At 40.0% G+C, this 11,073-nt stretch overlaps 1 protein-coding gene across 4 annotated transcripts; it reads right to left on the bottom strand.

Moving 5' to 3' along the window:
• Window positions 1-58: 58 nt before the first annotated feature.
• Window positions 59-11,070, bottom strand: LOC136425988 (sulfide:quinone oxidoreductase, mitochondrial-like). Of its 4 annotated transcripts, none has more exons than XM_066414904.1 (12): window positions 10,954-11,070; window positions 7,559-7,634; window positions 6,142-6,380; window positions 5,516-5,686; window positions 5,066-5,119; window positions 4,745-4,843; window positions 4,139-4,234; window positions 3,557-3,763; window positions 2,780-2,963; window positions 2,313-2,380; window positions 1,835-2,013; window positions 59-1,359 (listed from the first exon to the last, which is right to left on the bottom strand). In XM_066414904.1, exons 3-12 carry the CDS (start codon window positions 6,367-6,369, stop codon window positions 1,299-1,301), a joined length of 1,347 nt encoding a protein of 448 aa, XP_066271001.1. In that variant the 5' UTR covers window positions 6,370-6,380; window positions 7,559-7,634; window positions 10,954-11,070; the 3' UTR covers window positions 59-1,298. The 4 variants fall into 4 exon arrangements, with proteins under 4 accessions (XP_066271001.1, XP_066271003.1, XP_066271004.1 ...); XM_066414906.1 differs by having other exon boundaries at window positions 6,142-6,370; XM_066414907.1 differs by lacking the exon at window positions 10,954-11,070 and adding an exon at window positions 10,350-10,710 and having other exon boundaries at window positions 6,142-6,370.
• Between the last annotated feature and the right edge of the window lie 3 nt (window positions 11,071-11,073).

Genomic DNA, 11,073 nt, shown 5'->3' with positions numbered 1-11,073 from the left:
AATGTCCTGATGTTTTGTGGCGTAGTTATCATACACAAAGTATGACAAACACAGTTGCTCGTTTTTCATTGAGCAGTTATATTTTCAAAAAAAGTGTCACAGAAGGCATATTTAATTATTAGGGCTGTGCCTTTAAGTAACCTTACTCCCTCGAGAACTGTGAGAAAAATCAGCACTTGGATTAGTACACTTGATTTAGGTTCTCTGCAACCAAACAATTACAACCAGCAGGAGTATGTGATGTGTATGGGACAGCCTGTTATTCCATCACAAAGTCTACCAATTATATGAATCTAAAGGGTCTAGATGGAGTCACTGTTACAATATCCCTTACACACAGTCACATACAATCAATTCATGTACATGGACCTTCTGAAAACATGTTACATCATGTTCAACACCTGGTATACCCTGATTGTCCAGATTTGGCAGTAATTCTAACGTCCACGACACAAGTGACATGAATTTCTATTGTCTACAAGAGACATGTTAACAAAGTACTGTAACAGAAACATTTCATGAAATCTATGGACTTCTAACAATTAGTAAGAACCCGTATCTACATTAAAACCAGCGTCAAGATTTTACCTTAAAGTTAGCAACTTGAGATCTCAAGAGAGAAATCCAATGCATCACTACTAATCATGATGATAGCACAATGTGTATTGAATTTTAGTCTAATATCATACAGTCACATACCGAAACATCTTTAAAGTATGTTCATACTATTACTTGCGATGAGCCTCAATTTGCACTGATAGTACATATACTACAAAGGTATCAGAAAAAAACAGTGTCTTTTTAGTCAAGTTTCAAGTTCTTATTCGTCATAACTTCATAGATTGTCCAAACTTGATCAAAAGGTTTTGCAATGCTTCAACAAGTGGTTAACTCTCTTAATTCTGTCAGGAGCCCTAATAGTAGCTCCATAGGAGCGAAACCATTACATCACTGGCATCTGTATAATAGTCTAGCTGAAACATGATGTCAGATGTCTTCTACAATTTCATGCGTCTGCAGTTTCTACGATCAGTTTTTTCAAGCTGTTTATTGAATGCTGTGACTCGGTGAGCCTTAACCTTTACCACCCTGAAGTAGCCGTTTGGCACCCCATTCTCTATTGGCTACAGAGTTAGGCAGCAGGGAGAAGGTTAAGTAGCTCTGAGCAAGAAGCAATGTGTTTCTGTGGTCTTGTTGAGGCACTGACTTCAGCTCTGCTCTACTTGTAGCTACAGAACTGAAGTTTTTCATGTAGATGTTGAGGCACAACAGGATCCTGTCCACCCCTCTCTTGCCGTTCACTTGCCCATGCCCAGCCTCATGGCCTTCCTGTAGAAGCCTGGACCGGCCCATCTGCCCCTGGATATGGGGAAAAAAGCATGACTCATAAAACAAAATGCTAATCAATACAAAATGGCACCAGAAGTTTCAAGGCCAGTGTGTCACTTCTTGTGAGTAAAGATTTTAGCTTAAGCGGGACCAATGAAAGAATGGGTATCAATCAATCAAAGAATCAATATCTATCTATTGATCAATGTATCAACTAATCTTGACAATCAATTACTAACCTTACTCGAAACTCATCTGACCTTATAATTGATAAGCTGCTATTCCAAGAGGTCCAGAAATCTAAGACTAGCAATCTGTGCATGACTGTTTAGTAATATGTATATCAGTATTGGGTATAAAACAATGAAAAAATCAATCATGTAGTCCTGTATCTGTATTTATATAGCTGGTTTTACCGCCATTCAGCATAACACACCATTTATTGATCAGTCAATCAACTAATCTATTACGATTGATTGATTGACTGATTCATTGATCCACTTACTTGAGTAGCCCAGTCCAGTAGATTTCAGGCATGACATTGGCCTTGAGGTGCCACATGGTGCGGCGCTCCTTCCCCTGGTCCACTGGGAAGGTCTCCAGCGGCTGCAGGTCGTAGTCAAACTCCGCCAGGATGCACTTCCCCTTACTGGTCACCAGGGGGCAGGACGTGTACCCATCATACTGCAGGGAATGGTAGAAAAAAACTTTAGCAAGATTGTTATGCAGTTCAAACAAACATAACTCGATGTGCAATGGTTAGGTGCGATATACATGTAGGCCGTTCAGTGTAATATAACCAGCTGTAACAGGGCCATGTACAGGATGTACAGCAATGCTGCATTGAACTTCACTTCCTTAGGATGAACTTAAAAGCTTAAATCATTTGGCTCCATCAAATTTGTATTGCGAGTACAAAGAAAATATGCAGCCAACGTCAATCAGAAAATTTCTGTTGGCTTAGTCCCAGCAAACAAACAAACCTTCTTTGGAGGCTTCTGACTGTCCATGATGGCACTCAGGTTGTTGTACAGGATTCCACATTGGGCAGCTGGAGGTAGAGACATGGTGATCAATTCCGTTCATAGTATCATCAGGTTAGTCAGTCACTGAATAAAAGACTCTTTTTACACAACCAAGAGATTTATTCAACCGACCTTTCGGTGACAGTGTGCTCCAGTGCAGTGTGAACCAGTCAGAATTGCCTTGAAGAAGGTGACAGATGGTCACCGAAACGTCGGTTGAATGAATCTCTTGGTTGTGTAAAAAGAGTCTTTTTATTCATGGTGATCAATTCCCTCTCAGTGCAAATGTTTACAATGTAATCTAGCTACCAACAAGATCTATTTTGATGGACTGTGTTTGAGTTTGCATGAAAGCAAACTGCGTACCTGCAAAACAAAGGGCAGTTATACAGGTATGACCAATTCAGATTCAAATTCAGACGTACCGACGGCGGCGGCAGTTTTTGACGTCGGCAGGCTGGAGCAGTCCCCGGTAGAGAAGACGTTGGGATATCTCACATGCTGTAGAGTCTGCTTATCCACATCTACCCAACCAACCGCATCCGCTAGGGGGCTCTTCTTCAACACCTCCAGGGGGCCCATGGGAGGGGTGATGTGGATCATGTCATACTGGGAACGGAATGGAAAATAAACATAAACAACAAACAAAAGTATATAATCATGCAGTGACAACAGGATCTGCTAGAGGGCTCTTCTTCAACACCTCCAGGGGGCCCATGGGAGGGGTGATGTGGATCATGTCATACTGGGGACGGAATGGAAAATAAACATAAACAACAAAATGATGCAGATATTACAAAGTCTGCTAGGGGGCTCTTCTTAAACACCTCCAGGGGTTTGATGGGAATGAAAAATGACCATAAACGACAACCAAAAAATGTAAAATGTTGCAGATATAACAGAGTATGATAAGGGCTCTTCTCCACACCTGCAGTAAGGTATGGGTGTGTGATAGTTGAGAAAGAGAAGAACATACAGTCACACACAATAATATCTGTTATTTACAATTGTTACAAACAGATAATCTATCATTCAATAATCTAAAACAATTCATCTAAATGCAACTCAAGGGTCTGATATAAAAATTGAGTTCTGTTCTGTCTTTGATGTTGCGGCCTTAGGGTAACCGGAGTAATTTTGAGAGTTGATATTTCTAAATAATAGTGACAGTCAAAAGAATATACAAATGTAAAACCACTTACCGGGAAGGTGACCTTCTCTCCTGTGTCCAGGTGTTCAAACACCGCCTCCTTCTTGTCAGGTATGACTTCCACCAGGTTGTGTCTGTAGTTGATCTTCAAGTTTCTCTTCTGACAGAGGGCCGCCAGGATTTCTGCGTATTTCTTCACTCCAAACACGACAGGCAGAGCTGTGTTGTAGCTGATGTTGGCTTTGTCTCTTATCTTATTCTGAGGGGAAAAAGTTCAAGTTAATCATTAAGTTCTCCCGCACCTTTCATGGTGTTTCTGGCAGCGCCTATCTTACACAAAATTCAAGTGAAACATAGAAAAGGCCAGGACTTGTGGTTCTGCAATTAAGTTTTACATCTTATATTAAAACCTTGCTGTTAAAATGTGATGATAGTGATAGCTCACATTTTCTCAGCCTTTGCTTACAGGAAAATGGCAGCCAGCAAAGATCAGAAAACAATACATATTACCTAGGTCACACCCATGTATTTTCCTTTTTTTTTCTTTTTGACATTACAAAGTAAAAATTCGACAACAAATTAGATGAAAACAGAGGGCTGTGATTGAATCATGTTGATAGATTTAAGTCCTTACCCTTGCCCAGTAGTCCTCTGCCAGGTACATGATCTTTTGCGGAGCCCCGGCACACTTGATGGGTGTGTTAGGGAAGGTGAAGATGGCATTTCCTCCCTGAAATAAACAGGCAGTTAAGGTCTGGTAGAAATGCTCTGAGCTTACAATCTCCTTTCATTTCATTTCATACAAGGAAATAAATATCGCCTGCTGGCATTTTTCAAAGATTTCCAGGGAAAGGACCCCAATGCAACATAAAATAGTATCACAACATGATCTTATTATCATCATAAATGCTTCCCAGGTTACATGCTTGAGCGATCTCAACACTGGATGGGAGCTTGAGGAATAATTGCCATTTTGCAGAGGCGCAAGAAAATATACAGGAGCATTGGCTATATGGAGGTTTCCTGGGATTAACAAAAACACTGTGGACAAAGTAGTGGCATTTCTGCCTTTGAAATAGTATCACGGACATTATACAAAAATGGGTAAGACGTATTATAGTACATTATCCTTTTTTTAATTACTAGCTATACATGTTTTCCTTGCTTGACTATTTTCCTAACAATGACCAAAATAACTAATTTTAAAACAAGTCATCAATTCAAAGAGTAATGTTGATACCTTGAAGTTCTGAATGGCTCGGAAGGTTTTCTCCACATACTTGGGACTGAAGTTGGACCCAACACCGTCATACTGGAACGCTTCAGGGAGACCCTTTATCTAAATGTAGTAGAAACTAAAGGTATCAAAAATTCTTACTTCAAAGAGAAATGTATCGCCATCAATTTCAGTTCAATTAAAAGCTATTCAAGATAAACGATAAAATATATACATGTACTATATGATATACAAATAATAGATTTCTCTTGGTGAATAATCTTTGATGCAGGTTGTGAATTTTGACAAAGAAAAGAATGCTAGATAGTCTTAAAAATGTCTTACCTTTTCAAAGCTCAACTGTAGTCCCATGGCAACTATCAAGTAGTCATATGTGATCTGGAAGAGAGGAGAGAGAGAATAATATTCAGAACTTTTCTATTAACCCCTGTACATCTATGACAGTCACAGATCCTAATTTTTATTCTGTCATCACAACAAAACATATATAGCCCTACACTTATCAACAAAACATTATGGTAAATGTATGTGTTTTTTTTCCTTCAAGTGCTGGAAGGGTGACTATGGACTAGTGCCATCCGATTACTACAGGGGAAAAAAAATCAGGGAAGCCAGTATACAAGGTAGTAATCAGATAATACCCAGCTGGCCTTGACTGTAGAACTATCACCTTTAAATACAACGAACTTAACCAGCAGCATCAGTGAGAACTATAACCCCATATCATAAGGAGACAGCAGTGTCAAACCCTGACCTGTTTACACCTGTCCTCACCTGTGTGCCATCAGAACACCTGACCAGGTTGTCATCAGGTGAGAACTCCTCAGCTCTGGCCTTGATCCAGTCCACGGTCTGCGGCATGACGTCCGCCGTCGCCTTCCCCGACTGTGTGAAGTTCTTCACCCCTCCCCCCACCAGGGTCCACATGGGCTGGTAGTAGTGCACCTACAGTTGTTAAAGGTGTGGAAAAGATGTGGTAACATTAGCTCACGGACAACAAAAAACATGCTGTAATGCAGTCTCTAAAAAGCTGCTATTTGGCAAAGATTCTATAAGTTTTCCCTGCCTTCACCCTCCTTCCACCAGGGTCCACAAGGGCTGATAGTAGTGTACCTACTACCTACAGTTGTCAGGTGCATAAATGATGTGGTAACATATAATATTAGACAAACAGACAAACAGACAGTTGCAGTGCCCCCCAAAAAGCTGTTAACTTGCCAACAAGCCTTCAATCTGATGGCCCTTATCAGAGGACTGATCGAAAGCTTGTTGGTAAGAGCTTTGCTTTGTGTACAGAAATAGCGTACAAAATTTCTAAAATGAAACGGATAAACTTGCATTTGAAAACAAAAATATTACGTTCTTGACAGAAGACAATTTTGAAAGTTAGTACCACCTACCTCAGAGGGCTCCACTATACAGACATTTCCAGCACCCAACTTCCTCCCGAACTTGCTACCATTAGCAATGCCTGCCGAGCCCCCTCCCACAATGCACAGCTTGTAGTGCTTCTTCTCTGCCTCCGCTGGGGTGGTGGTGGAGAAGTGCAGCGCCCCCACTGTCCCAGCTCGGAACTGCAGCAGCGGCCTTGTGGAAAGGACCACTGTTCTCAGTGCAGAGCATGCCATTCTTCAGTTTTCTGGAAGTTAAGTACAAAAAACAAATATGAAAGAAACATAACAGATGGTAAAACAGTTCTGAGCTTAAGTTGGTTAGGCTATACCAGTTTTATCACAATGTAGTTGGTTGTCGGATTTTAAGAGAAAACTGCTGAACTGCAAGATAAAATAAAACAAAAATAGTATGATTCTGTGCCTTGGTACACACTGTTTTCATTTTTTCCTCTTGGTAAAGATTTCCTTTAAAATTTCAGAGAACCCAGGAATTACTGCAGCCTATGTTATCAATAAGCAGCATAAAGTATTATAAGTTAAGCAGATTTAGGCTACTGACCAGAGAGACAAATCCCTTCTCTTACTTAAGTGTTAATGCCAAAATGATAATGAGTCTTCAGCTTGGTTGACGTGTAGGAGACTGTAGGACTGCACCACTTATCAGAGTGAATAGATATTCTGATGGCTAGTCTGAGATTCGAACCCATGACGTTAACTTAGTCCAGACTTAAGAATTAAGCTCCAGATAACAAGCATGGTACGTGGTACCATATGCAAATCATCATTTGATTATGTTTCATGTACATGTATTAGTAGAAATGGCATTTAACAAATTTGTCAGTTATTTCATTTTCATTAAGCAGCCATATCTAGCTAAACACAAACAAAACATTAAGGTCTGTGAGCATTTTGATCTACCATATTTGTTACTCCAAGCAGAGGAATGGGTCCGGCTGGTTTTTGCTGTGTTTTTAGGTGATTTTGTTGGGAAAACGGGAGAAAATAGAAAGCCTGACAAAAAGGCATAAAAACATGTCAAAAACAAACCAGATCCATTCCTCTGCTTAGAGAGTAACAATTTATATAGTTGCTGTATGACATTGAAATATACCAGGATTCCTCATCATTGCAAAGAGATAAACAGGGTATCATTTGTTGCTGGTAAAATCCAATTAGGATAATTGATTATCTTTGGATCGCATCCGATCATAGTAATAGACCTACTGAGATCAAGCTGTATGTTAGGTAATACCAAATTCAGATAACGGATCATGAAAGAAAGTCTGATCATAGGTCAATTCATTAAAGCTTATTTTTCTACTGAGTGCATTGCACAGTATTAGCAACAGAGCCATATGGCTGAAAAAGTGTTCGGAACCCTGCGTAGGGAAATCCATATTAACTCACAACTGTATGCACGTACCTTTTATCAGGTCCACAAATGTTCGGTTCCAGACAGTTGAAAACACCTGTTGATTTAGCTGACCTCAGCGCTCAGGCTGTACATGTGAACAAGAGCAAATAATTGGTGATTAGTAAACCACACAAGAGCCCCTCAATAAGCAGTGAATCCACAAGTGACCTATGGGTCTACATGGGGGGTCCCTGTTTGAATCCACAGGTGGTCTGTGGGTCTGCATGGGGGTCCCTGTCATCATGGATGTTCAATAGTATGTCATGCTGGCTTCTAAGTTCAGGAATGTTTGCTGTGATATCATTGCAAATTTGCCTGCCTTTTTCAGCATACTAGTAATTATTACTAGTATCAATACTGTAATGTTAATGATTTATAACGTAAAGTAATCATTGATTGTGTAGTCAAAGTACTTTCTACATCCCTTGATGATACTAATAATCTAATCAGGTACAATGTATATCAACTGAACCACCAAATATGAATTGATAAATACTGTAAAGTTACCAAAGTTATTCAAAGGCAGAATTTTCTGTAATCAGGGGAATCCTGGATGATTGAATTAGTTGTGACATCTGTTGAAATTAGCATGAAGATAGCCCGCCTTCCTAAGTAGGCATCCTTCCATCTTTTCAGATGATGGTAGCACTCAGGATTCGGCAGCTTCTCATGTGGCTCTGAAGTCCAATCCTGGCGTGGCAGTCTCGTCCACAGTTTGGACATATGAAATACCTTCCTACATTCAGGCTAAACCATAACCGTAGTAGAGCCCCCCATGCAGAGCCCCTGGTTGAAGATTTAAATGCACTGCAGGTGCCAGTTCATTCCTATCCCTAATCCCCAATTATCTTGGCATTAATCCAGATATTTCCTTCTCCCTGGGGTCCCAACTGATGACAACCCAGAGATTTTCTGATGAACCTGTCATTCATAATCTCATGCCAAGGCCAATGATGTCAGAGATCTCACAGGATAAGTTGTCAATTTTATCTTTGGGGACCATGGCAGCTCCTAAGGTTCTAAAATTGAGAAAGCCAAGGTACAATTCACAAAACATGAAAATCATAAGCTTTAGGGTGCTGACTACATTATGCTTTGCAAGAAATTCAAATGAGCGTCTTACAAATTACAATATACAGCAAAATAATCTAAGCTGCAACAGTACTATTACACTCGTATATATGTAGGAAATTCGAAATTTCCTACATATGGAAAGGGAACTTTGCAAATACATTAGATGCAATTTTTTTAGAGCTCCACCAGGCCTGGCAAAATCGAAAATCGGATAGGTCATGACATTATAGCAACAGGCCTTTAGTGATAATGGTTTTCAAAGCTGCTGCTTCTCTAGGGTTTAATGGGGATTTCTCGGTCAATAGCCTGAACCACTTTTGGTGATGGTTATGGCTTTTCTCGGCATATAATATGTCCCATACCACTTTAGACTTCAGGCGGTAATGGCTTTCTGAGTGCATCACAGCAGGCTCAATGGGTTCCCTTACGTAGATTGCATCACGCAATAGTACATGTACAGTACTTTTATAATGGTACTACAGTCCAACTTACAAGTACAAGTGACCACCTCTACATAAGGACCACCTGGCCATTGTGACCACTTTTTTGTGTGATGTTATTGGTCCCCCTGAGTGGCCTTCTTGGCAGTTTTGACTTAGTACTTATGTAGAGCAAGACTGTTTAGAGACAGTTTAGGCATCTGACAATATACGACAGATCTCTTTTCTGTCTTCTAGTTGAAAATGATCTTCAAAATCTAATCAAAAGGTCTTTTGATTGACATTGATCTCCCAATGCAATGATCTCAATGAACAACGATTTTTGGTTGCTCTCATTGGTTGCCTGACTGCCATATTGACTACTCCGCAATTTTCAGATTTTCCATGATCGAAATATAATAATACACTACACTAGCCTGGGTGCCATCGTCCATAGTAACTGCTGACTCAATCTCTAGATCTTCACTTGCGCCAGCAGTTACTATGACGGATGGCACCCAGGTTACACTGCATCACTGGACATCAGTGATACAAAAGGGTTTAAAATTCAAGGGCTGATGATGAGGCTGAGAGGTCAATCAAGTGACCAGTACGACAGGTATAATTACATGTATGTACTACTAAGGGGTCATCAAGGGGTCATCAAATTAAAATTTAACAATTTTGAGGTTGAAATTCATCCTATTTAATTTAAATAACATGTATTTCAACCTCGAAATTGTTACAAGAGGTTTCAATGGTTTACAACATTTGTAGGGTTATGTATATATAAGCATGATACAAGTTAAACACCAAATAATGTAATATGATACACACCTGCATGTATGCTTGCACAACTCCTATTGTGTTTGCAACTTCATCATGTAAATTGTTTGCAAAGGCCAGGTCTTATGCATGTGCAAAACTTTATAAAGCTTTTTTCAAGTAATTGATTTCTGAGCAATTTCTGACTGTTAGACCATAATAATTTACATAAAGTTCCCTAATTACATGCATGAAATTTGGACTGCCAACATTGCAAACACTTCTAAGTTCGTTCTGTAGGTCACAAAATAGCTAACTATTAACAAAATGTTTACTAGTGGGAATGGCATATGCAAACATTACCAGGTCCATTGCACACTACTGTCAGAGTACTAGTAGTACTCTTGAACCAATTTCTGCAGATATGTCATGCATCCAGTAGAAATGTAGTACTAGTAAACAACAACACTAGTTCATTAAGTTGCCATATTGTAGCAAAGTTACAAGTTGTTCATAGCTGAGTCACACACTTGCAAACTCACCCTGTTTGTGCCAGCAAAGCAAGATGCTGATGCAAGAGTCTTCAGGCGACCCGGAAAACACTTAAAGTTTGTCAAACAGCAAGACAACTGCGTGATCTGTGTGTTTGGCTGAAACTCTGTGCAGAGAGTGACTTGCAAGAATTAAAATCGCTTCTAGTTTAAAAGGCTGAAAACTGCAAACTCATCCTGGCTCAAGGGCACTTCGGTGTTTCCGTAAATAAGGTCCACACATGTGCGGTTACTGAATGGGTGGGGTCATTCGGGGTCAACACTCTGCACGTAGGACGTATCATGTTACCTACTTACGCACCAGGAGGTTCAAGTTACCTCACAGGTCATTCAACTTCGCTGTTTTCGTCAAAATTACGGGCCAAACTGACCTTCAGGAGCAGGTCAACATTCCACTTTCACTTTTTTTGACCGCACCTTGGATTTCATTGGTTACAGCAAGGACAGATGGTAATTTGATAGTCCTGATTCGTCACCAAATAATCAATTTTTAGCTGGCAAGATCACATTTAAAAGGAGATCATCATGGAAAATGCAGAAATAAACAACTGTGTACTGCTAGAGCTGAGTGTAAGATGACCTAAAGAGAGCTTACCGTATATATTTGCTCAGCAGATGGAAGATAATTGCTGGGGTTGCAGAAGTATTAAAACTGCTGACGTCATACAGCTGTAGTAGGGTCATCTGCAGTTCAGAGACTGGTCCACTACTACCG

The sequence above is a fragment of the Branchiostoma lanceolatum genome, chromosome 19, assembly GCF_035083965.1.
Source record: "Branchiostoma lanceolatum isolate klBraLanc5 chromosome 19, klBraLanc5.hap2, whole genome shotgun sequence".
In the NCBI taxonomy this organism is placed as follows: domain Eukaryota; kingdom Metazoa; phylum Chordata; class Leptocardii; order Amphioxiformes; family Branchiostomatidae; genus Branchiostoma; species Branchiostoma lanceolatum.
This window is presented reverse-complemented; position numbering and strand designations above follow the sequence as displayed.

Bases quoted from the DNA above. Each gene is read 5' to 3' on its own strand.
- LOC136425988 (XM_066414904.1), bottom strand. From the start codon at position 6,369: ATGGCATGCTCTGCACTGAGAACAGTGGTCCTTTCCACAAGGCCGCTG. The intron at 4,844-5,065 runs GTAAGACATTTT...TACTACATTTAG, and splicing joins TACAGTTGAGCTTTGAAAAG to ATAAAGGGTCTCCCTGAAGC. The intron at 2,964-3,556 runs GTAAGTGGTTTT...TTCCGTTCCCAG, and splicing joins GAGAGAAGGTCACCTTCCCG to TATGACATGATCCACATCAC.